The 27,546-nt window shown below is 33.3% G+C and overlaps 2 protein-coding genes across 3 annotated transcripts; both read left to right on the forward strand.

Moving 5' to 3' along the window:
• The first annotated feature begins 13,161 nt into the window (after positions 1-13,161).
• Positions 13,162-16,735, forward strand: LOC112706422 (uncharacterized). 2 transcript variants are annotated; one of them, XM_025757721.3, is made up of 9 exons: positions 13,162-13,507; positions 13,856-14,014; positions 14,115-14,208; positions 14,777-14,896; positions 15,015-15,063; positions 15,328-15,427; positions 15,545-15,606; positions 15,785-15,843; positions 16,269-16,735. In XM_025757721.3, the coding sequence occupies exons 2-9, from the start codon at positions 13,863-13,865 to the stop codon at positions 16,371-16,373; spliced, it is 741 nt and encodes a 246-aa protein (XP_025613506.1). In that variant the 5' UTR covers positions 13,162-13,507; positions 13,856-13,862; the 3' UTR covers positions 16,374-16,735. The 2 variants fall into 2 exon arrangements, with proteins under 2 accessions (XP_025613506.1, XP_025613507.1); XM_025757722.3 differs by having other exon boundaries at positions 13,166-13,507; positions 13,859-14,014.
• A 6,309-nt stretch (positions 16,736-23,044) lies between these two features.
• LOC112706424 (GPN-loop GTPase QQT1) lies at positions 23,045-27,344 on the forward strand. Its single transcript, XM_025757723.3, has 12 exons — positions 23,045-23,399; positions 23,510-23,741; positions 23,864-23,908; positions 23,999-24,078; positions 24,413-24,487; positions 24,856-24,959; positions 25,040-25,196; positions 25,299-25,386; positions 26,063-26,135; positions 26,213-26,343; positions 26,841-26,932; positions 27,042-27,344. Exons 2-11 carry the CDS (start codon positions 23,650-23,652, stop codon positions 26,896-26,898), a joined length of 903 nt encoding a protein of 300 aa, XP_025613508.1. The 5' UTR covers positions 23,045-23,399; positions 23,510-23,649; the 3' UTR covers positions 26,899-26,932; positions 27,042-27,344.
• The last annotated feature ends 202 nt before the right edge of the window (positions 27,345-27,546 follow it).

Here is a 27,546-nt window from a genome sequence, read left to right on the forward strand (position 1 = left end):
TGAGTTGTACTTGTGATTAATGTTTGCTCCGATTGATAGCTTTTTTTATGTCTGAGGAGACAGGAGAGTGTCCAAGTGGGTTTAAATAATCGTAGTATCGTTAAAATAATGAGATAAAACAAAGTAGGTTTGCACGATTAATTGAAATGACTTCATAAAATTTGGTATGTCTGTGAGGTTGCTCCTTTTATAAAATATTGAGTAATATCTCAAATAGGTCTCCAAGGATTTGGTTGTCCAACGGATTTGTTCTCCAGAAAAATTAACTAAGTCCTTGGTCTCCAAAATTGTTAGATGTATGTTATATACGTCCCTGATTCAGGTTTAACTGGTTAATCGAACAATCTCTTTCCTATGTGGAGGTGATCAGTATGACGTGTCAAGTTAAAGGCTATCAGGACACATTGGTCCGTGTACACGTGTCCAAAACGACGTTGTTTAAGGGCTTCTTCAAACAACGTCATTTTGAATGGGACAGATTAGTCCCCAAACTTTCTCATGCCAGTGTTATAAAACGTCAGCGTGTGAGAGGCGCAAGACGTTGTCGTTTCAAAAGGGGGATCAACATGAATTAGGTTTTCATCTTTAATCCCAGTCTCTTTGTCTCCAACCCATGTATCTTAGTATGTGAGAGAGAGTTTCTGGATTCGAAGAAGGTGATGGCGAGTGGAAAAAGCACATCAGTTGCAAGTCGGAGACGTGGTTGGAGAACTATTGACGATGTCTTTCGTGTTGACGGCAGTTCAACTGGCTTTCCAAGGGGGCGACTTAGAAGAGGAGAACATCCTAAGTGCAAGTGCAATACATATGCCAAAATATCTAGGTCTCGCACAACAGAGAACCCAAATAGGCTGTTTTTTGACTGTCCTTACTTCAAGGTACTTCGTGATTGATTTTTGTGGTGCTATAATTTTGAAAATTGGGAACTAAGACTAATGTTATGATTTTTGTTTTGTTATTCTGATGGCAGGAGAAGCAAGGTTATTGTAATTTTTTTTGTATGGTTTGATGAGATTTTTTGGTGTTTGGTGGATGATGTAGTTGAAAGTAGTAGATCGGCCTCTATGGAGACATGCATGGGTGAAGAATTTGGTGCATGTTTGAATTATACCTTGGAGGAGATGTTAATAAAGAGGAATGAAGATAGTTCAAAACTCAAGAAAGATAGTGTTTTCAGGTTGTTTAGTAGTGTAATAATGGGTGCACTTGTAGTTGTGATTTTGTTTTGTATCTATGTGGTGGTTATATAAGAAATTAGCATTGTATGTTTGTTGAAAAAATATTGTATTTGAATGAATCATTTTAGTTAAATGGACATTAGAGGTTGACAATGATACTGAACAAAAGTTAGTCATATCCAAATCGGAGTAGCATGTAAGTAAGTTGGCCAAGTAGATATTACAAAATATAGTATATAATCCAAACCAGAATATTCAAATGTCATGTATCAAAATATTAACATAAAGTAGCATAAACATAAGTATGCACATAAGTAGTATCAAAATATTAACGAACCAAAGAAGGTCTATTTCCTTCTACACACACTCATTAAAGTGGTAACACAAAAAGACTTAAAAGTGAAGGTCTATTTTCTTCACAATAACAAACAAGGTCTTGTCTCTTCCACAATAAATTTCAAGAAAGCATCATTTCTTTTTAGAGAGATTCAGTCCGGGAGTTAGAATGAATTTGAACATTCAGAAAGTTGTGCCACTATTTGCAGCTGCCATTGTCTCAGCACTCACACTCTCCTGATTCTTGGGCCTAATTATTATCTGCTTTGGATGTCTGAAAGGCTGTCGAGGTGGAGATTAAGGCTGAGTCTGTCTTCCCTGATAGAATTTTAAACAATTATGAGTATTCTAACATAAGATATTAGTATCTAGTGTTTAGGAACTAATAGTGAAACACATTATCAAGCATACTTACAGTTCCAGCATTTACATTCATTCCAACATCTGGTTCAGCAGCATTTGTTGGTGCCTCAGGCTGAGTAACCTCATACATGAGCGAATTTGTTAGGACAATTAAATCCTTTATGATGTATGTTATAAGTCAATATGTCCTTTAGCATTTATACTATAAGTCAAACAGGTCCCTGATCAATAATATTATATGTCAAGGTGGTTTCTATAACAGAGCAACTAATGGCTGTAAAAAATCTGAGTCTTAAACAAGTTATCATAGATCCCAAGCTGCACAATATAGAACATTTAGTATAACAAGGTAAGTATTAATCATGAATACCTGAGTTATGGGTGCTGATTGAGAAACCTGAACCTTTTCTTGTGTTGCAGATGAATTTTTCTTGGATTTTTCCTTAACTGTTTTTTAGGATTAATCCCAGCCTTAGGAGCTCCCTTGCAGGTCTTAGCATTGTGACCAGGCTCTCGACATTTTTCACATGTGACTCTGAAGGTCTTTTTTGTCTTAGTAAAAAATTATAATTTAATAATTAAAAAAATATTGAAGGATATCTTAGAAAAAAATAATTTAATTATTAATTTTTGAAAAAATATTTTGGTAAAAATATAATTTAATTAATAAAAAAATAATTTATTAAAGAGTATTTTGCTAAGCAAAATTTAATGACAAAAACATAAAATTTTTGTTAAAGGGTATTTTTGTAAAAAATAATTTATTTTTTCTTGAAAATAAATAAAGTTAACATTAGTTAACACAAAAAAAAATTAAAATAGATTAAAGATGAGGTTTTTTAAAAGTTATAAGGGAGGAGAATATACATTTTGTAGATAGAGGTGAGGGGAGTGTCATTTTAGCATCTCGTAGGGGAGGAGAGTGGTATTTTCTCTTTATTATTTTATGTCAATATCTGTACAACTGAACTGCTATAGATTGAACATTAAAGGTGGCTGCTGCATCATTATTGTACTTGTCTTTGGTAAAATTTGTGGCTGTGAAGACAACACTTGTCTTTTATACATGTAGAAGGATTTTTCTTTCTACACACTAGTAAGGCCCCTTTGAATATGCTGCGTTAACAAGAACCTTCTTTAAGTCCTTGTTTTTAAGTGAGTTATGAAGTTGGCAACAATATGCCTTGTACAAAATGCTTGGAAGGCGTGCGGTGATTTCCATAAACTTCCATCGGCGTTCAACACAGCATCAATTGATTTGTGCCTGTCTGAAATCACTAAGACGTCGTGTTGTGGTGTGACATGCTGCAGCAAATACGAAAGAAAAAATGACCAAACCTCCTTCGTCTCACCTTCAACAATGGCAAATACAATACGCAATATGTTTGCATTGCCATCTTAAGCAAGAGCAATTAGCAACATGCCTTCGTATTTACCATACAAGTGAGTGCCATCGATAGAAATAAGTGATTTTCAATGCTTGAAGGTCTCAACACACGGTGAAAACATCCAAAATACCCGATGAAACATGACAGTGTCGATTGAACTAGGCCAATGCTGTGTCACAAGTTGCACCTAAGTACCTAAATACCCACAAAAGTTAGCACATATAAATGGTGACTTTATACATAACTAAGAATAGTATAATAAATCTTACCAAGTAAGTACATCTGCATAGCGAATAACCAGCGCAATCGCCATATATCCTAGGAATGATTTTCTGCTTTGTAAGCTAAACCTTTCTGTACGACACCTTGTAACCGAAGTGATTTTCCACACCTCCTTGCAGAACCCTTATGCTGATTGTTGGATCTACTTTGACCATTGTGAATATGTGTTAAGCAATCACCTTCGAATCCAACCTACAATGGTCTTAGCCGATTGATATTTGCATGCAAGTATGAGGACCATTGTATCTCCTAACCTCCCATTTTTCTTGCTTTCAGCAATATGCTATGTCTATGTTCCATATACAACCGGACCCGAACCGTATACATTACACATCATACTTCAACTGGACACTCTCTAGTATTTTATACTCCACAGCCCTCCTGATGCTGTATGTCTTAACTGCCAAGATAACTTCCTCCTTGCTTTCAAATTGTTGTCCAATCTCAAACTCATTGGTTGGATCCTCTTCGGGGCCATCATGGGTAAATGACCAATTCAAAGCCATTGCATCGAGATTCAAGATGGAGAAGTGATCTAGCCGGTCATATAGTCAAGAAATGGCAAGATGTGTCAGAGCAATTTGTGTGTCACCATAGTAGTTCATCTCTTATTCATCCTCACCTTCATCAGGAATTTTCGTTGGTTCATCGTCAACACTTCTCCGTCATCAGGGTTAACTTCATAGGGATCCATCATCGGATCCCTGATAGCAAAATCCTCATGACTTTCAAAATCATCTTGCATCATGGTAGCATTAGAAAGTTCAACGTTTGACCCCTCTTAACTACCTTCAGGTGGCATATTTAGATCAACCATCGCCCTTCTAATATTTCTTTTAACTGCTCCACTTAACGGACTACCATCAACAGTATCTGCAGATGATCTTCGCCCACCCAACTCAACTAGAAACACGAATAATTCTAACAGATGAACATTTGTCAATCGGTTGTGCCACGACCTTATAAGACGTACGTCCTTGTTGTCACGTAACCGATACCTAATTTAAAACAATAGAAAAATTTCTCAAAATCATGGTCTAATAAAATTAATAACCAAAATAACAAAGACAATTGTAACATACTTTTTATAAAACAAATTGTCATATATTTCGGTCGGATATCTGTAGTAAAATTTTTTCGCTCTTTTCATGTGTTGCTGTCCAACAAAATGCAATATCAAATTCTTTAACGCTGTTAAACTGTTGATTTCCGTGCCATGTATATAATTGCTGGTTGCCCAAACCTAAAAATTATAGAACCTTTTTCATCATACACTATTTCACCATTATAATGAATGGATAACAATGGATTTATAGACATTGTTGAGAGAAAATTAAAAGATGAGAAGGAAAGACAAGAATGAACTACTGAGTTCGATTCTCAACCAACCATCCTTTTATTTGGCGAGTTCAGCGTGAAGTTCTTCGGGGATGCGACGAACTTCATAATTTACATAAAGTTCCCCGGTAAATATGGTGAACTTCTTCCAAATTACAAAAAAAGCGTATTCTAAAATTTAAAGTTAAAATCATTTTTTCTGGAAATAATATTTTTTAATTTATTACAGAAAAAAATAAAAAAACAATTGACTAAATTGTTCAGTGTTTCAAAAAATTGAAAGGACAGACATTTAATAAAATGATAATATAAATACACCCTCTTTTACATCTACAGTCATAACAATAAAATTAAATCTTATTTAACTGCACAAGTAGTATGGTTTGGGTTGATATCGACCGCTAGGCAATAGAGAAGATTAATAAGCAAGAATATTTTAGAGTAATACCCCAAATAGGTCCCCAAGGATTTGGTCGTCCGACAGATTTGTCCCCCAAAAAAATTAACTAAGTTCCTGGTCCTCAAAATTGTTAGATATATGTCATATACGTCCCTGATCCAGGTTTAACCGGTTAATCGAACAGTCTCTCTCCTACGTGGAGGTGATCAGTGTGACGTGTCAGGTTAAAGGCTAGCTACCAGGACACATTGGTCCCTGCATACGTGTCCAAAACGACGTCATTTAAGAGCTTCTTCAAACGACGTCGTTTTGAGTGGGACAGATTTGTCCCCAAGCTTTCTCATGCCAGTGTTATAAAATGGCAGCGTGTGAATAAGGACCTAGCATAAAAACGCACGTCCCTTTTCTTTGTCTCTGTAAAATGACTTGAAACCCCAAACCCTCACCCAAATTTTACAAGGTAACCCTTCAACTTTCTCAACTCCATTAACGTTGACTGAAGTCCATAACGGTGGTTTGACATAGCTGACGGTGACTGGGTGGTGGCAGTGGTGTGTCCTGCATATCGCCATTGTTGGAGGTAAGTTTACTATTTTTTTTGAATTAATTTGGGGGTGAAGATTGAAGTATGAATAACATGCATGTCATGTTAATAGGGTAGATCAAAGATAGTGTGTTGCTAGTGTAGGTTAAGTCAGAGTTGTAAAGTGATTAGGTTGTGCCACTGCATGATAACGTTAACAATGTCGGTGTTAAAAAATTGGATTTTGTTTTAATGTTCTTGTAATGTGTTCCTTTCTTGTTTTTAGTTGTGATGAATTTTTATTTTGTTATATTTAGATGAGTGAAGACGTGGTACCCGTATTTCACCACGGTGGAAGCTTTGTTAGAGACAACAAGGGGGGTACTTGTGTACATCAATGGAGAAGTCAAGAAGTTTCCCCTAATGGACATAGACTTGATATGTTTCTTTGACCTGAAGAAACTTTTTTTGGAGTTGGGTTACCATGACTATAAGGCAATATTTTGGTATGATCCTACTTCTGATGACCTAGAATCTGGTCTTCACCCAATTCACGGAGACACAGATATCAGAGCTTTGCAAAAGAACAAGATGGTAAATGAGGATACTGACGAATTCTATATCTATTTTGACCATCCAATCATGGAAGATACAGAGTTCATTGATGATGATGATGATGTTAGCGTTGAGGAGGTGCATGTGCAAGAGGTTAGTGTTAAGGATGATGGTGTTGACAATGATGCAGATGTGGAGAGTTCGGATAGTGATGATGGGTATGAATCTACAGAAGATGCATTGTATAAGCTCCCGCCTTCTGGATATGGTTTTTCGGATTCAAGTGAAGAGGAAGAGTCAGTCGGAGCTGGCAAGAAAGGAAAGAATAAAGGGAAGAAGAAATTTTCAATGAAGGCCTTGCATAAGAAATCAAATGTTGGTAAGCCTGTTAATGGGCCAGTTGGCAAGAGCAATGGCAAGTCACAGGAGATAGGCATTAGAAGAGAAGAGGTAGCTGGACCATCTGTTCAAAAAAAGAGCCATAGTGGGCCTGCCAGGCCCAATAAGAGTGATTATGGGCCTGCTGGAAGAGAAGAAGTTGTCAATGGGGGTTCTAATGACAACAAAAATAATGCTACACCTGCTAGTGCCAATGAGACTGCATCAAAGTCCAGAAAACCTGCTACACTTGATGAAGAACTTGGTGTGGAGTTGTTACCTGTGCCAAACATTGACTTTGAGTATGAGTCTGAATAATTTTTGACTTCAGAAGACTCAAGTGATTATGGAGGAAATGAGTTTGACTAGCCTCAGTTTAATCCAAGTGCAGAATTTGGGGAGGTCCAATTTTAGCTGAACATGGAATTTGAGTCACTTGAACAATTCAAGCAGGCTCTGAAGGACTTCACCATATCAGAGGGTAGGAGGATATTTTACATCAAGAATGATAAAAGAAGGGTCAGGTCTGCTTGTATACAGGGAGAATTCATGCCTGAAAAAGAAGTGTAGAAGGCCAAGACAAAGGCAAGAAAAGCAGCTAAAGAAAAGGTAAAGTTAGATGTTGCTAAGGAAGCTAATGAAAATGACAAAGCTAATATGGTGGTGGCAACAAATGAGGCTGAAGCTGGATGTGAGAAAAATAATGATGAGATAGAAGGACAAGCTAATGCGGCAGATAATGAAACATTGCAAATTAAGGTGAGAAAAATTATAATGCGGAGAAGCATGACTATCCCTGGCTTATATACTGTGTAAAGAACACACGATCAGGTGGGTATCAAATAAAGACTTACAACCCCACTCATACCTGTGGAAGAGAGTTTGGCAGCAATATGGCTGATCAACATTGGGTAGCACGGAAACTAGAAAAGAGATTGTTGAGTCAGCCATGTTTGACACATGCAGAGGCATGGGATCACATGAAGGTTGACTACAATGTCATACTCAGTGACAAAATGTTGTACAGAATACTCTGGATGGCTAGGAAAAAGTATGTTGGTAACGAAAAGATGCAATATGGCAGGCTGCGAGACTACCTGAATGAGATACACATGTATTTTTTGTTATTTTATTTCAAAAAGTAATACTTCTTGAGATTTCAATAGTTTGAGAATATTAACTGAGGCAGGGTAAGATTTTAAAAGACTCAGTCCTGCAAAGTGTATTTATGTTTGTTCTTATTTGAGAAAAATAAATTGTTGTGATATTAGAATCTTTATAGTGATATTAGAATATTAGAATATTTGTAGTGATTTATTCACCAGCCATGTGTAGACCTCCTTTAGAACTTCAAAGCATTCTTTGATACAAGTAAAGACAAAATAAATAATGATGGGTTGAATTGAACTTTAATAAAGAATACAAATAATACTAGGGTACAGTTTTATGGTATAAAAATATAGGCATTCTAAACAAAGCTAATAGTTACACAGTCATTATATTAGAATTTTTGATACACTGATGATTTAATATATCTAAATATCAAGATAGATCAATGTAGACATAGTAATCGATGATGGGAAAGAATTCGAATATATCAAGTGGTTGCAAGGACCATGACAGTATATGATCATTATGCTCCACCAAATACTAATAATAGAACTCACCCGAACCAAATGCCTTAATCATTTCGTGCAGTCATGTTACAATAAGATCACAGTATACTTGCTTGAATAAAAAAAATTTAATAATTAACTGCACACTTGTCATGTTGAAATTTAATCATTAGATTCTTAAGTTAAAAAAAATTGCATTCTCAAATGTTTAAATGAATTCTTGTCATACTAAGATATATGTTTATACAGGAGCAATGCAGGTTCATCTGCACTATTGGTAGCGGAGCCCATACCTCAATCTCCTCCGTTATTTGATAAATTATATATTTGCTTAGATGCCTGCAAAAATGGGTTCAAAGCTGGATATTGCCCTTTGATAGGTTTAGATGGGTGCTTTCTGAAGGGTTTTTATGGGGGACAGTTACTGTCAGCTGTAGGACAAGACGCGAACAATCATTTTTATGTGATTACGTATGCAGTAGTTGATAGTGAGACAAAGGCTAGTTGGAAATGGTTTCTGGAATTGTTGCAGGATGATCTTGGGCAATGCACCAATGATGGTTGGAACTTCATCAACGATCAACAAAATATAACCCCGAATATCACATAGGTTTAATGTTCTAACTCTTAGTGACTGTTAAGTATGTTTTTTATTTTCATATTTAGTATTTTTATGCATGTTATTTTTTGGTTTGTTTGGACTGTGATGCAGGGTCTTTTTCCAGCACTAAAGGAGGTTATGCCTAACGCACATCATAGAAACTGCGTTAGGCACATTTGGAAGAATTTCACAAATAAATACAAGGACACACAGCTTAAGAACGTGGTGTGGGCATGTGCCAAAAGTTCAACATCTGTAGAGTTTAATGAGAACATGCTAAGGCTGAAGAGGATGAACGAGGACGCATGGGCTTACTTTGCAAAATTGGATCCAGCATGCTAGACTAAGTCAAAATTCAGCCACTGGCCTAAGCTGGACAACATCACAAATAATATGACAGAGGTGTGAAATGCCAAGATAGTGCACTATAGGAGAAAACCTATCCTAACAATGCTAGAGGAGCTCAGATGTTACATTATGTGGAGGATGACACAACACAAAAAGGCCCTAAGCACGTACACCGGTGTTGTTGCTCCTGTACAACAAAAAAGGATGGAAGCCATTATGAAGGACACCAAGCACTAGACTGCTCAATGGACTGGCGATGATGCCAGACATGTATTTGAGGTGCAAATGCACTTGAAGAAGCTGGGAGTGCACTTGGGTAACAGCACATGTACAAGTAACATGTGGCAACTTACAGGTATAACACTTAAATTTATACATTTTAGTTGTTATTGTGACAAACTGTATATCTAATTGTAGTTAATAATCACTTATAGGCATTCCATGTGTGCATGCCATGGTTGCTATTGCTAAAAGGGGAGATAGAGCAGACATATATGTGCACAAGTGGCTGAAGATGGATGCTTTCAGAGCAACATATGGCATTCCATTAGTCCTGTCAACAATGAAGAGTATTGGGAGAAGTCTGGAAAAATAAGCTCAATTCCTCCCAAGATTAAGAGGCCAATAGGGCGTCCAGTGAAGAGAAGGAGACTAAATCCAGTAGAAGACGGACCAGAGGGTACTAAGGCAAAAAAGACTTTCAGAGTCACATGTGAAAAATGTGGAGAGTCTGTCCACAGTGCTAAGACCTGTAAGGGAGCTCCTAAGGCTGGGATTAATCTTAAAAAAATAGTCAAGGAAAAATCCAAGAAAAATTCATCTGCAACACAAGAAGAGGTTCAGGTTTCTCAATCGACACCCATAACTCAGGTATTCATGATTAATACTTACCTTGTTATACTAAATGTTCCATATTGTGCAGGTTGGGATCTATGATAACTTGTTTAAGACTCAGATTTTTTACAGCCATTAGTTGCTCTGTTATAGGGATCACCTTGACATATAATATTATTGATCAGGGACTTGTTTGACTTATAGTATAAATTCTAAAGGACCCATCTATTCTTAATATATAAAAGTAGATACATAAGCATGCACCACATTACTTTTGAGACTTTTTTTTCCTCCTACTAATGCCATGTCAGTAATATTGCTTACTTGACACAACTTTAGAATCAACCACTCAATTCTTGTCAAATCAACTACTATTTCCAAATCAGCAAAAAAATAAAATAAAATATACAAATAAAAAACTAAAAAATAGAATCCAATAAATTTGTAACCTCCAAATACATTAAATTCATATTTTTATATTTATTATATCTTACCGTTATAAACAATACAATAAATTTATAACCGCAACAATTAATTTATAAATTAAAAGTTCAAAAAATGAAATTTATATTTTATTATTATAATCAAGTTTATTATAATCATTTTAATTTTTGCCAATGTGTTATACCTCAAATAGCATAGTCTCCCATATTGGTCGCGAGTTCGAATTTCTGTATATTTGGTAAAAAAAATAATCATTTTAATTTTTACTTATTATTAAAAACAAATTCTATTTTATTTTACCAATATAAATTTTGAAAAGAATATTTGAAAACTAAAAAAAAAAAAATTTATTAAAAAAGTATCAAAACGAAACCAAAAAATATATGATATTAGACATACATTTTCATATTAGATACATTTATAGTATATAAGATGCATCATGCATGCATGTTTATCTCAAAACACTAATTAATTATTTTCTTTTTTTTATTAAAAATGTTTAACTTTTAGCTTTTATTGCGTATATTTGTACATGTAAAATACATTATGCATAGATACAAATCTAAATATATAATTATTACAATAATTATGTTGACCGCAACTCTATAAGTTTAGGCCATTGACTACGTCAATTGCATTGCCAACTTTAGAATAATTATTATTTGGCACAACTTTAGAATCAACCACGCAATTCTTGCCAAATCAACTATTATTTTCAAATCAGCAAAAAAATAAAATATACAAATAAAAAACTAAAATAGAATCCAATAAATTTGTAACCTCCAAATACATTGAATTCATATTCCTATATTTATTATGTCTTACCGTTATAAACAATACAATAAATTTATAACCGTAACAATTAATTTATTGATTTTTATAAATAACTCACTAAAGGTAATAAATATCCATATTACAAATGTCATAATAATATTATTAATCATAATAAATTTTACGTTATAAGTATTTAAATTTCATACCATTTAAACTACATATATAAGTCCTTATCATTATTCCTTTACATAACATCAAATTTAGCACAAAAAATTTATTTTCGAACTGCACATCTCAAACTTACTCAATAGAGCATCATTCTCTCAAAGCAGAACGATTAGATTTAATGGCCATGCAATGAAAATCTGATGATCAGGTATGACAAAAAAAAAAACACAACATGCATCATACATTCATACTTACTCAAATACTATATACCTAATGATAACATAAATTGAATATTGGAATAGGAAAAGATCTTCACAATTTTAGCAACTATAAACGAAATTTATGACAAATTAGAATGGAACTGTGTTAAATGTAAAAAGTGTCAGAAGAAAGCATATATAAAAAAAGAAACAACTACATTTGTGGCACATGTAATCAAACACCACAATATCCAACAATAAGGTAACTCAATATACTTTTTATAATCTCATCTATCAAATTATTAGTTGTTAACCCAATACTTATTTTAGGTTCAGAATTCAATTAAAGGTTTTAGATCAAAGTGTTACAACAACTTTTGTACTATTTGATGGCGACGCAAAAAACTTATTGGGCACAACTGCTTTAAATCTAATGACATTTCAGAAAAATAATGACATTGAAGCACCACTTCATCAAGAGATTAAGGAGAAAGAAAACCATATAAATTTAAGACACATCTTCGGAAGAAGAACATACATACAAAGATGGAACCAAATAACACAATAGAAAGTGCATCAAACTCATCAACAATTCATAAAGAACATGTCTTCACAAGAACCTAGCTACGACAAAAAGAAGAAAGTACCAATTCTAACAACCAACAAAAGAAAGGAGGACGAGCGCCACATAAGATGACTAAGTCTCTCAACTAAAACAAATGCAAAAATCAAACCACCAAATAAAAATGTTACTTTATACAACTCTAACATTCAAATCTTTTGTACTACAAATTATTTAAAATAAAATACCTTTTAAATTTAACTTCAATTTACACATATTTAATTTATTTCAACAAAACATAACAATTTTAAATATTTATTATATACTATTATTAATTTACCGTCCTGCGTATCGCGCGGGTCTCATTCTAGTTTGACTTATAACATACATCATAAAGAATTTAATTGTCCTAACAAATTCGCTCATGTATGAGGTTACTCAACCTGAGACACCAACAAATGCTGTTGAACCAGATGTTGGAATGAATGCAAATGTTGGAACTATATCACTATATCAATTTACAGTTGAATAACTTGAATTCAGAGTTCAATTTTTAATAAATTTTATTTTTTAAAAAAATAAAAAAGAGTCAATAGCTTGTGGGTCATGAATCCCCCATAATGCGAGCGGACCTAGTTAACGAAACAGGCCGTTTTATGGGGCAGGTTGGACGGGTTGTCTGTTTTGCCACCTTAATCTCTTTAAAATCTTGCTTTTACTCCAAAGCAAAAATAAAAAAATCTAAAAATCTATTATTTTTATTAAAATTTACATATAATTAATAAAAAAATTGAATAATAATTTATTATTAGATATAATTTTATATTATTAAAATTATTAATAATGATTATAAATTACAAAATTTGCTTCAAAAATATTAAATAAATGAAACACTCCCACAATAAAGAACAAACACTGGTACACTTACACCACACCACACCAAACGGCTCCCTCTCGCGTCCTCTGGCTCTCATCCTCACTTCCTCAGCCACGAATCCCGCCGGCCAGGCGTCCGCTCCGAGCCTTCTCCAAAGACGACGTCAGTTTCTGCTCCAGACGCAAGCTCCATCGACGCTGCCGCCGACGACTCCCCTCCATCGACGACGCGGCGATAACCTCCTATCCCGCCTCCAGCTCCATCGACGTCGCCGCCGCCAGACTCCCCTCCATCCGTCCTCTGTACGTCTCCTCTGCTTGGATCTGAGACTGCCCTCAGCTGGTAAGCCCTCCCATCCAACCTCCAGCTCCGTCCTCCATCCCTCCTCTACTCCGCCCCTTCTGTCTTCTCTGTTCTACTGTTATTGCTGGGACCTGTGTTGGATTAAATTTTAAAATCCACAACCATCTGATGATAATTGTAGATTTCAATTTGTTAGTGTCGTCTATATATATAGTAAAATTTTAGTTATGGATGTGGTGAATTAGAAATTTAGAACGCATTTTGGCAATTATTAGGGAAATTAACCATTTTTCTATCTGATATCATATTTGCAAATCCCATGCATATAATCGGAAGCTTGTTTAATTGTTTTGGTGATTGATTGAATATTTGGTTGTGATTAATTAGCAGAATAATGGCGGAAGATCTGGTTCTAGATACTGCAATCAGAGACTGGGTGCTGATCCCTCTCTCTGTGGTTATGGTTCTAATTGGTGTGCTACGGTATTTTGTCTCTAAGCTTATGCGTTCTTCCCAAACCCCTGATGTCAAAATTGTCAAAGAAGGGTAATTTCCTCTCCCCATTCAACACTATTATGTAGCTGTTTTGCTTTTTTAATTATCGTTAGTGTAACATCTGAGTGATTTTCTGGTGATATTTATTCAGGCAAGTGATGCTTAGAGCTCGGAACCTGCGTGCCGGAGCGAATTTTATTCCAGCTAAAGCTTTCCGTGCTCGCAAGATTTACTTTTGTAACGAGGTTTGTTTACTCAAATTCCATATGGTTTAGATGTGTAATAATATCTTGATTGAGAGAAATTTAGGTTGCATTTACTGTCTGTTGTTGTGGGGGCAAGCAGTTAAAATCTCGATTTTACATAAAATCGAAGGATAACATTGAAAACATAAAACATGAAATTGTAACATGATTTGAATTGTAAAATCATTTGATTTAATGGAAATTTTCAGAATCCATTGACTTGATCAAAATAGTAATATAAAAAAAAATTTAAGAGTTAAGTCAAGAATATAACCACTTATATTGTGCGACTTTACGGCACGATCTTATTTGCTTTTGCTTGAACTTTGTTCCTCTGATCCGTTGCTGGATACTTGAGGAACAAATCTGAATTTTCATTTGACATATTTACAACATTAGTCCAGAACTAAAATTCTTTACAAGTTAATAACCCTAAACTACTTGTTACTTTTATACTTGAGGAACAAATCTGAATTTTCATTTGACATCTTTACAACATTAGTCCAGAACTAAAATTCTTTACAAGTTAATAACCCTAAACTACTTGTTACTTTTATATTTATTGAAGGAAAATGGGCTGTTGTTTGTTCCAAAGGGACAAGCGCAGAATCCGCAAGCTCAGATGTTCTCCGATCCAAACATGGCCATGGATATGATGAAGAAAAACCTTTCTATGATCATTCCTCAGGTGTAAAAATTAAACTTACATAGCATTTTTTATAGGATATTGGATTGCACTCCTTACATGTTACAAATGTTATTTATAAGATGTTGTAATAACTTTGTTGTTTCCTCTTGTTCTACAGACTCTTACCTTTGCTTGGGTGAACTTTTTCTTTTCTGGTTTTGTAGCAGGTAACTTTTTACACTTTGCTCTCCTTCCTAATTTCACCCCCACTCGGCAATTCTTCATTGATTGGAATCTTTTTTCTGTCTGTGCTTCTATATGTTTCTCCAGTGTTTCTGTTCATATAAATTGTCTTAAGGTGTAATTTGAACTTTTTCATCATTGTTAATAACTATGCAACTGGCATTTTACATAGCACATACATTTCATTCCTTATGTTAATGCCATAGAATCACTAATTTTGCTTTGTTAAATGTTTAACTCTCTTGCAGCCAAGATACCCTTTCCGTTGACACAGAGATTTAGGTCGATGTTACAGAATGGAATAGACCTAAGCACAGTAGATGTTAGCTATGTTAGCAGCCGCTCCTGGTAATTTTCATTTTAATGGAACTTGTGAATCCCCCCTCCCCCCCTTCCTTTTTTTTTTCTCCACTGGCATCCATCTACTTGTTTCACTCAAGTTTAACTACTGTGATCACATTTTAGGTACTTCCTCAATTTGTTTGGATTACGAGGATTGTTTAGTCTCATCTTGGGGGAGGAAAATGGTTAGTTATGGTTTGAAAACCGGGTACTTTTATATATGTGCTTTTAGTTATATCCTCTATTTCATGAATTTGATTTTTTTTTAAATAATATATTCTGCATGTTTTTCATTAGTTTTCCAAATCTTAGATAAGAATGATCACTTACTAGAATGCTGATGTGTTGTTATTTTCGCTACAGCTGTGGATGATACACAACGTATGATGCAAATGGGTGGATTTGGAATGGACCCTTCGAAGGTACACACATATGAGTGACTTTATAGGTTTCCATAAATGAGAATATCAATCTTTACTCTCTTGTCAAATATGAATTTTTTTTTTCACTTTTTTATGTTTATGGCATTTCTAATTGAATTCTCCCTCCCCTTCTTTTGGATATTTCTAACAAAAAATGATAAAATCTGTCATATACATTTAATGTTTTCTTCCTAGGGGAGGGGGTGGAATTGTGTGTGTGCGGTGTCATCGTTGTGTAATTTGAACCATGTGTTAAGAGAAGGAAAAAAAACGTGGTCTATGCCCAAGGACTTGGGTAATCTGTATTGTTATGGTTGTGCTTCAATGATGAAAATGGGAAAATAAATTGAATATAGTAAGGTGTAATTGGGAGTCGAATGAATATGCAATCTAAGTCTTTTTCCCCCTAAAAATTTTGTTTGCAGGGCTTGAGTGCTGAGAAAGACAATCTTGACATAACACAACATGATTGGGCCTTACCAAATTTCGAGCAACGCGCTGAAGCTGTGTTAAGGAAATTTGTCAATTGATCAATGTTATGCAATAGGGAGTTTAATTGCTTGCATTAACAGGAGGATACGAACCAAACATATAACCACAGCGAAAGATGTTGCTGATCGTGTTGAAGCTATTAGTGTATTTTCAAAGCCAACACCTTTCATTATTATTAGAAAGCACTGATAACCAGAGTTTAAATTACACATTAGTTGCATTTTTTTTTTTCTGAATGTCCATAATCATAAGAAACATGATTTTTTCCCATGAGACGTTCAACTTTGTACTGTGTTTTAAGTCATACTACTACTTTCTTTATCCATAACTTGCTGGCTTGATGCACTAACTTTATTTGTGGAAATTATTATTGTTCCTATTTTTGGATTGGCATGAAAAATTTGGGAGTTATTATTGTTCCTATTCAAGTATCTCGCTTGGCTGTGCTATGAGTGTATATGTTACAGCCGTTTGAAATACACTCTCATTGCAGTGAACAGTGCCTCTTCCATTAAACAACCTAAAAACTGAGTAGGGATACGGTATATGTATTGCCCCTTCCCTCTTAATTTTGAGTCATTCTATTTGCTGCTGCACATATCCAAGGCTTGTAGACGTTTATTCCAAGCTCTATGAGCTCAAAACTTGTGCACAAATCGATTCTCAACACCCTACTTCTATCATATCCTCTCGCTCTTGTGCATTAGGGATTGTATTAAGCTTGATGAAACATCATTGGATACCCTTTACTATTTTGAACTGTTTTGGGGTATGGTTTTCTCTTAGGATTCATTATTTTGTTTGTATTTTTATTTTTTCCTTCACAAAGGGAAAAACTTTTCAAGCAAATGAATAGTGTGAATTTGATGTTTTTATTCAAATCACTTTTCTTTTGTGCTTATGGACGGTATGTGCTGATTAGCTCTTCCTCACATCAGTACATAACATAAACATAGGCTATATAGACTCCTGCTATCGTGAGTCCCTTGGTTGTGTTGTTTTTTCTCCAAAATAAGCATGCCATCGTGAGTCCCTTGGTTGTGTGGTTTTTTCTCTAAAATAAGCACAGCTGGATAAGAGTGTGTCCATTTTTTTTTATTTTGGGGTCTTTTACAATATTACACAACACATTCAAACACACTACAATACATAGGTTCTTTTTTCCATCAGTGAGATTTGAACTCGGATGTGGTTGTTTGGGAAGCATATAAGATGCCCACTTAAATCAAGCCATCCAATCATAGAGTGTGTGTCCTTTCCTTTAGCCATCTTTTCTGGATTTGATTTTTCTTGGAGGATGAGATTAGAATTTGTTTCAGAGGATTGTCTACTTTGTGTGCTTTTGCCATGCTTGAGGGATTAGTACAAAAAAATTGCTATTCATCTTGGTACATAAATTTGAGTATAAAAATAAAAAGAAATAAATTTGCACTAATTTTCTCTTTATGAGATAAAAAATTTTAAATCGTCTTTCACTTATCGAACATTTTTAGTGTAAAATATACTTTTTATTCTTAATATTTGCGATATTTTTTAGAATATTCTTAATGTTTAGTTGCATTCAATTTTGTCCATAACATCTTCGGTTTGTATCAAAAATACTTTTAGACGTTAATTCCATGTAAAATATTAGGAATAAAATTGAAATTTAGGGTAAATCACAATAATAAACTAAGGGGAGCAAAATTTTACACAAATCCGCCAAACCAAAATTGTTTCGTGAATCCACCAATGCACATTTATATGTAGTTCGAACCATCTTAATTCGAACTCATTTCTACATAATTCGAACCAAATAGGTTCGAATTATACACAAACACATGCACACAATAATTCGAACCAAATATGTTCGAATTATACACAACACACACGCATGATTCGAATTACACACATAGTAATTTCTATGCTGTTAAAAAATTAATAATTTATTAAAAAAATTAATAATTTAAAAATTAAAAAATATATATTTTATTTCATACAAGAAAAGCTAACAAAATATTTAATTACGAGACTTCTTTAAAATATTTGTGATCTATCAATTCGAATTCTATACTATACTCTTTTGTCCATTTTTAATAGCTCATGAATATTTTTTAATAAATTTATTTAAATTATACTACAAAAAAATATTTTATCCTATGCAAAACAATTTTTAAAAAATGGCTTAAAAAATGTTAGGAGTACCGTAAAAATTTGTAATGTTCTAATAATTTAGGTAAATACATGCATGTACTCAAATTTTAAATAAAATACTCTACATAGTCAATAATAATTTAGAAATGAAAGAAAATATTTAATTCCATACAAAATAATTAAAAAATATATTTTATTCTAATACAAAAAAAATTTTAAAAAATGGCTTAAAAGATGTTATGAGTACTATAAAAAATTGTAATATTCTAGTGATTTAGGTAAGATATTGTATTTACCTAAATCACTAGAATATTACAATTTTTTATAGTACTCATAACATCTTTTAAGCCATTTTTAAATTTTTTTTTGTATTAGAATAAAATATATTTTTTAATTATTTTGTATGGAATTAAATATTTCTTTCATTTCTAAATTATTATTGACTATGTAGAGTATTTTATTTAAAATTTGAGTGCATGCATGTATTTACCTAAGTTATTAGAACATTACAAATTTTTACAGTACTCCTAACATTTTTTAAGCCATTTTTTTAAATTGTTTTGCATAGAATAAAATATTTTTTTGTAGTATAATTTAAATAAATTTATTAAAAAATATTCATGAGCTATTAAAAATGGACAAAAGAGTATAGTATGGAATTCGAATTGATAGATCACAAATATTTTAAAGAAGTCTCGTAATTAAATATTTTGTTAGCTTTTCTTGTATGAAATAAAATATATATTTTTTTAATTTTTAAATTATTAATTTTTTAATAAAATTTTTTTAATAAATTATTAATTTTTTAACAGCATAGAAATTACTATGTGTGTAATTCGAACCAAACTGGTTCGAATTAGTGTGTGCGCGTGTGTTGTGTATAATTCGAACCTATTTGGTTCGAATTAGTGTGTGCATGTGTTTGTGTATAATTTGAACCTATTTGGTTCGAATTATGTAGAAATGGAGTTCGAATCAAGTTGGTTTGAACTACATATAAATGTGCATTGGTGGATTCACGAAGTAGATTTTGGTTTGGCGAATTTGTGTAAAATTTTGCTCCCCTTGGTTTATTATTGTGATTTACCCTGAAATTTACGAAGATAGTTTTAATACAAATTTTAAACGTTAGAGATAAAATTGAATGAATCAAAAACGTTGAAAACAAAATTAAATGAAAATTAAATGAAATTAGATGTTAGGAATATTTTAAAATAAATTACAAATAGTAGAGATAAAAGTATAATTTATCCAAATTTTAATACTAAAGTAAACTATGTAATATATATATATATATATATATATATATATATATATATATATATATAAATAAAAGTGATATATATAACATTCATCTAAATTTTAAACGTTAGAGATAAAATTGAATGAATCAAAAACGTTGAAAACAAAATTAAATGAAAATTAAATGAAATTAGATGTTAGGAATATTTTAAAATAAATTACAAATAGTAGAGATAAAAGTATAATTTATCCAAATTTTAATACTAAAGTAAACTATGTAATATATATATATATATATATATATATATATATATATATATATATATATAAATAAAAGTGATATATATAACATTCATCTAAAATAAAAAAATAGTTAGACTAAAATTTATGAAATCATTAAAATTTAGATTGATGCAAAGTCGGTGTAAAGCCCAGCCAAAAAAAGCGCTCATTTTTCGCGCTTTCTTTAACACAAATTTTTGTTGGAAAGCACATAAATTTATTGATATAATACAAATTTCAAAGCATAGCACAAAATTTTACATATAACAAACTTATTGATATAGTACATAAATTTTTGTACATAGCATACAAAATTTTGCACATAATACACAAATTTTTGTTGCAAATGTATTTTGTTAGTTAGATGAGCCATTATTTTGAGTATGTGGTCCTCCAAAAATTTCAATATTGTACATCAAAATTTATATGCTATTATGCACTAAGATTTTTGTGTTGTACATCAAAAGTTATTTATTGTGCGTATTTCATTAGTATAGTATACAAATTTTTACATATAGCATACAATTTTTTTTTTACATAACATACAACCTTTTGTTGCGAATGTATTTTGTTAGTTGGGTGAGTCAATATTCTAGATATGTAGTCTTCCAAAAATTTATGTGCGACACATCAAAATTTCTGTGCTATACCCAAAATTTTGTGTTGTATACCAAAATTATGTGCTATGCATATTTTATTGGTTGAGAGAAGAAGAAGACGACGAGGATGATGATGATGATAATAAAATAGGCTGAGGAGGAAAAAAAAGAGAAGAAGAAATTAAACAACAACATCAAGCAGTGGTGGCAATGACGATGATGACGGCGGTGGCAGCAGCGATGATGACAATGACATTGAATAAAGAAATGCATAAAAAAATAAGATGATGACGACAACAATAATGAAAGAAGAAGAAGAAAAAGACCTATGTCTAAAAGAGAAGAGCGCATGAAGACTTGGTTAAAAATTTGGTTAAAAAAAGTGCTTGAACGCCTAGCATTTTTGTAAACTTTATAACATTAGGTACTTCAGCCAATTTGGTTGTGATAAAAAATTGTCTGACAAAAAACTAATAAGAGAACTGGTTAAATTGACAGTTAATTAGTGAATTGTGTAAATCGGTCTGGCTGTTAAGGTCTAATAGAAATTTAGTTAAACACTTTGTTCAAAAAATACTTGGTAGCCTCACATTTCTATGAAATTTATAACATTAGCTCTTTGGCCAATTTGGTTGTAATAAGTCTAACAAAAAATTAATAAGAGAATTAGTTGAATTGACAGTTAATTGATGAAATGTGTAAATTGGTCCGATTTTTAAGGTACAATGGATCAAAAGTATTCTATAAACTACGTCATTTAAATATTGAGTTAATACTCAATTTGATCTTTGAAATTGCAAGTGAGCTTCAATTTAGTCTTTGAAGTTTCAATTGCCTCTATTTAGTCTCAAAACTTTATAAATGTGATCTGCATTAGTCTTTGGATAATTTTTAGCACACAAATGTTAATGGAGCGCTGACATGAATAGGCATATACCACGTTGGAACTTATAAAATGACGTCGTTGTGGTTTTAGCGCTTAAATAGCTTAAAAGCGATGCCTGATCACTTATTTTAGGAAGAAAAGTTTCAATAAAACATTACTTATGATGTTTTTAGGCTATTTAAGTGCCAAAATAAAAATGACGTCATTTATAGAGTTCAACGTGATATTCGGATGTCAGTGTTTTGTTAACGTTTGTACGCCAAAAATTATCTCAAGAACTAATACGAGTCACATTAGCAAAATTTGAAGATTAAATAGAGACAATTGAAACTTTAGGATTGAATTGAGGCTCAAATGCAAATTGAGACCAAATTAAATATTATCTCTTTAAATTTACTAATTTATTTCTCACCTTAAACGGATGAACCCACTCACCCTCGGTCCCTCATTCATGATTCAGTAGACCCCTTCACTTACCACCAGCAGCCTTAGCAGCCACCTTCTCCATCACCGAACTTCTCTCCTTGGCCAGGGAGTGCCGTTGCTGTCAGAATTGGGACAGAAGCGTGCCTTCGTCGCCAAAAATGGTCTCTACAATTCGGCTCTCTTATCGACGTTGTGAAGACCTGTTCGGGCTGGAACTCTTCTTCTTGCCGTTGCATCTCTCTCTTCAAGCTCTCTCTCTTCGAGCTCATTCTATGTCACTTTCACTGCAAACGTCTCTCCTCGTGGTCACTTCTGTTCCACTGTTCGGCCGTCACCTCCTCGTGAACGCCTCTGTTGGTCGGCCGGCTTTCCTTCTCCAGTAAGCACTCCTCTAGACCTCCATTGCTTCTTCACTCTTCAGTGAGTTAACTTTTATGATTCTGACTTCTGAGTTAATTTTTTTGAAATAATTTTATTAATTTTGTTGATTATTAATGTTACCTTGTTTTTATTTGTTTCAAAATTATAGTTGTCAAAATCAGATCGAACCGGTAAATTAATTATGTAATCAGTCTGGGTGATGCATGCAACTGGATAAGAAAGAAAATCGGTTTGAACTAGCCGGTTTGGTGAAAAATCGGAGAACTCGGATCGGTTCAAATTAAAAAAAGAGTAAAGTAAAAATTAGGTCTTTGAAGATTTTAACTTCGGACTAATTAGTTTCTAAAGATAAAAAAAAGTACCAATTTGGTCCTCCAGGATAACAAATAGTGTTCATCAATTAAAACTTAACGGTGGTATTTATATGTACTGATAATTACTCTTATATGTCTATTTATAAAAAATAGTCATGTAGATAATAACAATTTTTGGAACAAAACTTCACTTATTTTAATAGAATTTGTGATAAATAAAAAACAGTTAATAAAGGATATATGAAAATTCCGAAGATAATTAATATTTCACTCTCCAAAATTGTATGATTTTTCTACTCATGTGATACAACCAAGACATACACCACTATAACTAACAAAATACATGGACAATTCAATTTCATTTTACACTATTTATTGATATATACATATCTACCATTTATTCTAATCTAATTAATACTTTTTTTTTCTTCAAAAACTAATTAGTCCAAAGTCAACATCTTTAAAAATTTAATTATCACTTTACTCTTAAAAAAAAATACCTCATCCCCAAACGAAACCCTAGCACTTACTCCCTCATTCTCCTTCCCTTCAGAGTTCAGAGAGACTGAGACTCTCCCCCATCCTTGTCTCCTTCAAGCTTCAGCTTCACCTTGCTACTCTCCCCAATTCTCCTTCGTGAATTCATCCTTCCTGGCTTCCTGAAGAACCGAACGGCTGAACCCACCTTCCAAAACGGCAGCCACCCCAGCTCTGTCTCTGTCACCTCGGTTCACCGCCACGCCGCCACCGCACGCTCACCTCCGCTCGCGTCTCCTCCACTGCTCCACTCTCTTTCCTGCCGTGAGCATTTACTTGTTTTTTCAGTTTTTTTTTCCGTGAAATTTCTTGTGTTATTGCTGTGAATTTTATTGTTGATTGGTTGATGAGCTGATTAGAAATAAATATGGCAGGGTTGAATTGAAGTGTTGAATTGGTTTTGAATTGCTGAATTAGTTGAATTGGTTTTGGATTGGGTTCTGACAACTATGTCCAGAATAGTTGGTTTTGCATTCTGGGAACTTTGATTTCTTTTATTTGAAAGGAAGAAACGATGGTTTTTGGGCAAGTAGTTGTTGGACCTCCTGGCTCCGGCAAAACAACTTACTGCAATGGCATGTCTCAGTTCCTCAATCTTATTGGAAGGTTAGCCTGACTCTTTATGGGGGAACAGGATTGAATACATTGTTTCGCTAGATGGATTAATTTTACGTTTTCTACTAATGTGGGTCTTGTATTAACCTTGTATATTTTCTTTGTGATTGCAGGAAGGTTGCTATTGTCAATTTGGATCCTGCTAATGATTCTTTACCGTATCCTTCTCTACAATTTTTGTTATCCAGAATGTTCCATTTTAGTTGTATGTTCCAATTGATGTGTTTTCCCTTAATATAAAAATATAGCTATGAATGTGCTGTGAACATTGAGGAGCTTGTGAAACTCAGTGATGTAATGGTGGAACATTCTCTTGGTCCAAATGGGGGTACGCCTAATACTTACCTAGCTTTTCATGTTTAATGTGTATTTTTTTCTTCTTAAACTGAATTCTATCTGTTTTATGTACTGCAAAGTGTAAATAATTGAATTGCGTGATGGACTGTTTGAAGTGTAAACATAGGACGAACGTTTTCTAGACTTTTTTCTTTCTGGAAGCATGGATTCCAAGAAATCTAACTAGTTGCTTAGTGTGCAAGTTAATGGTTCTAATAAAATGTTCTGTGGATATGTTGCACTACCTAAACCCGAAACATAGGGTTCAGGGTTTATATCATAGTCTCAGGCTGCACAGTTTGAAGTTTCTCGTCTTTTACAAGCAGGTCTCGTATATTGTATGGATTATATAGAGAAAAATATCGACTGGTTGGAAGCAAAGTTGGAACCACTTCTAAAAGGTTGGTTTGCTATTATGCCATATTGTATAGATCTAAATGCTAAAAAATAAAAATTACTGGCATTATCCATAGTAGACTACAACCTGCTATTATCTTGCTTTGTAATGGCTTTTCTTTAACTCATGTGCCACCTTTTTCGAAACTTATTATCAAAATACCACCTTTTTATAACTATTACCCAAAGCCACCCTTTTACCACAGTGACAATTGATTTGCTATTTTAGTTTTAATTATGATTGTTTATAATAATATAGGAAGGTGGCATCTGAGTAATTAATGTCAAAAGAGTGACATTTTGGTAATAAGTTTCTGAAAATGTGGTAAATTCTGTTATCCATAGTGGGCTGACAATAGTATTAACATTTCAGATCACTACCTACTCTTTGATTTTCCTGGCCAAGTGGAACTCTTTTTTCTTCACTCAAATGCCAAGAGTGTTATCATGAAACTCATTAAGAAATTGAATCTAAGGGTATAGTTCTTTTCTTTGCTTCTTGTGATATCTAATTGTGTATCAGTTTGAGAACTTAATCTTATGTTCGTTCTATGCAGTTAACAGCAGTGCATCTGGTTGATGCCCATCTTTGCAGTGACCCTGGGAAGTATGTCAGTGCATTGCTTCTATCCTTATCAACAATGCTACATTTAGAACTCCCTCACATAAATGTCTTGTCAAAAATTGATTTAATTGAGAGCTATGGGAGGCTAGGTGCGGAAATTACTTTTAGAATTTACGGTTTAAATATATATTTGTCGATGCTGGTTATATTTGGCAAATTTCAGCACTAACTTTGTGATTTGACTGTTGCAGCCTTTAATCTTGATTTCTATACAGACGTAGAAGACTTGTCATATTTACAACACCATCTTGATCAGGATCCTCGCTCTGCGAAATACAGGTGGGATGTGTTCTTGGAGATTCTTTTACCTACTAGCATGTTTTGGATTCTAATATAATTTTGATGTTTTGTGACTATTGTTTAAAACTTTTCAACTGTTTTCTTTCTTAAGTCATAGAATTCCATACTGTACTGTATTGTGTAATTGACTTGTCTACCATAGTACCATGAATCTGTGATCATCTGCCATGCTAAATAACGGCTTAATGAAAATTTGGAAATGGTGGAAGTGGCTGTTTCAATTGGATCCATGGAATTTATTTTGTTGGTGTACTTCTGTAAACTATAATAATGAAGTACACTGACAAAATATATATATTTTTTTATTTCATGAATTCTTTCTCCTGTGATAGGAATGGAGTGTCCTCTAACGGGTGTTTGCCAATTGGAGTTTTGGATGGAAAGGGAGAGAAGAGAATAGTTTAAAGCATAAAGTATTTTTTACTCTTCGGACCCTTCCCATTCTACCCTTCCCCTTGAAAACTTCAACTCATAAATGCACTCTTAGGGTACAACCTATGAAATAGAACTGACTCGATAAGAAACCAACGACCAACAGATTGATGAAACATTTAGGATATGGAATTGAATGTTCTGATCCTTCCATCCTTGCATAGAATTTCTGGTTTATTATACACCGACTAGTTCTTTTTACGAGTAATCTATATTTTTGCAGAAAGCTCACAAAGGAATTGTGTGAAGTTATTGACAACTTCGGTCTTGTGAGTTTTACAACCTTAGATATTCAGGTACATAATATTTCTCTGGGTTCTTTGAATGTGTTCATGGCAGAGTTCACAATCCTAAACCTAGATTTCCTTTTCAGGACAAAGAGAGTGTAGGAAATTTAGTGAAGCTGATAGACAAAAGCAATGGGTACATATTTGCTGGCATAGAAGCAAGTGCAGTTGAATTTAGCAAGATTGCTATTGGTCCCAATGATTGGGATTATTACAGATATCCTTGCTTTCTCGTGATATGCATATTTTGGATTCATTTACCTTTTACCTCATGGCTTACACTACAAAATTTCATCACTTGCACATGTACATTATGAAACTTTACTATCCAGCAGTGCATTTTTCAGTGTGGTAAAGAACTTTTGAAAACCTTAATGAACTTAACCATATTTCATCAGTTCATACAAAAGGTTGTGATATTAATATTTGATATTAATTTAAATTGAACTGCATTGTGAATATAAATCTGATATGAGAACATGACATTGCTACCAGCTACATTAGGAGATTTTTTTTTTCTTTTTATTTATCGATTTACAATCTGGATCAAGTTTTCAACGTTAAATGATAATTCTAGTAAGGTTTAAGTGCTAGTGCTGTACTTCTATTTAGTGGCATGTCACAAATACATTGCATAATATCCCTTAACTATATTACTGGAGGAAGCTTTACTTGAAATGTTTATTCCGAGTTTCCCTTGACTTAGCAATCTACAGTTGCAGCAGTGCAAGAGAAGTATATGAAGGATGATGAAATTGATTATGATGATTAATATGGAGGAACATTGGAAAGAAAATGACGCATTGGTGAGTATTGTTACTTTCTTCATTGCATATAAGTTTCTTTTATCTTGTGATTCCGTGGCTTATTAAACACTTGATACGCCCTACTAATAGTTTGCGACTATCATTGCAGATAGTGCGATGCCGATTTCTGTAGAGTTTGATTTTCTCTTGGGAAAATTATGAAAACAGGGAGAGTAGAGCATCTGCATTTTGGTTACATGGCTTGTTCAACACCAGCAAAAGCAGCTATAAAAACTCTGTACATGTTTGTGGGAGGTAGGAGCAATTTGTGAAAAAGAGATATCATATTGTTTTATGCTCGTTGACATCAGATCTTAAGATTATAGAATCATTAAATATAACAAGGTTTTATGCCAGCAGCCAACACATCTAATTTTATTATATCTGATATCCAAATTACATTTTGAATGAACTCTACCAACGGTTATGAGAGTGTTTATTTTAGCCTTTTATTTATTTACATTTTTTTATTCAGTGAACGTAGGTTTTAGGAAGTATTCCACTTATATGCAGCAGGTTGGTATATTATAGTATATTATAGGTATATTATATAATATTGTGGAGATTCAAGTAAAGTCTTTATATTGATATATTACTACTAGTAAGAATGTTGT

This window comes from Arachis hypogaea, chromosome 8, assembly GCF_003086295.3.
Source record: "Arachis hypogaea cultivar Tifrunner chromosome 8, arahy.Tifrunner.gnm2.J5K5, whole genome shotgun sequence".
NCBI lineage: Eukaryota > Viridiplantae > Streptophyta > Magnoliopsida > Fabales > Fabaceae > Arachis > Arachis hypogaea.

Coding starts and splice junctions, on each gene's coding strand:
- LOC112706422 (XM_025757721.3), top strand. CDS start 13,863: ATGGCGGAAGATCTGGTTCTAGATACTGCAATCAGAGACTGGGTGCTG. Junction 14,015..14,114: donor GTCAAAATTGTCAAAGAAGG/GTAATTTCCTCT, acceptor ATATTTATTCAG/GCAAGTGATGCTTAGAGCTC. Junction 15,844..16,268: donor TTGGAATGGACCCTTCGAAG/GTACACACATAT, acceptor TTTTGTTTGCAG/GGCTTGAGTGCTGAGAAAGA.
- LOC112706424 (XM_025757723.3), top strand. CDS start 23,650: ATGGTTTTTGGGCAAGTAGTTGTTGGACCTCCTGGCTCCGGCAAAACA. Junction 23,909..23,998: donor CCTGCTAATGATTCTTTACC/GTATCCTTCTCT, acceptor ATAAAAATATAG/CTATGAATGTGCTGTGAACA. Junction 26,344..26,840: donor AATGATTGGGATTATTACAG/ATATCCTTGCTT, acceptor TTAGCAATCTAC/AGTTGCAGCAGTGCAAGAGA.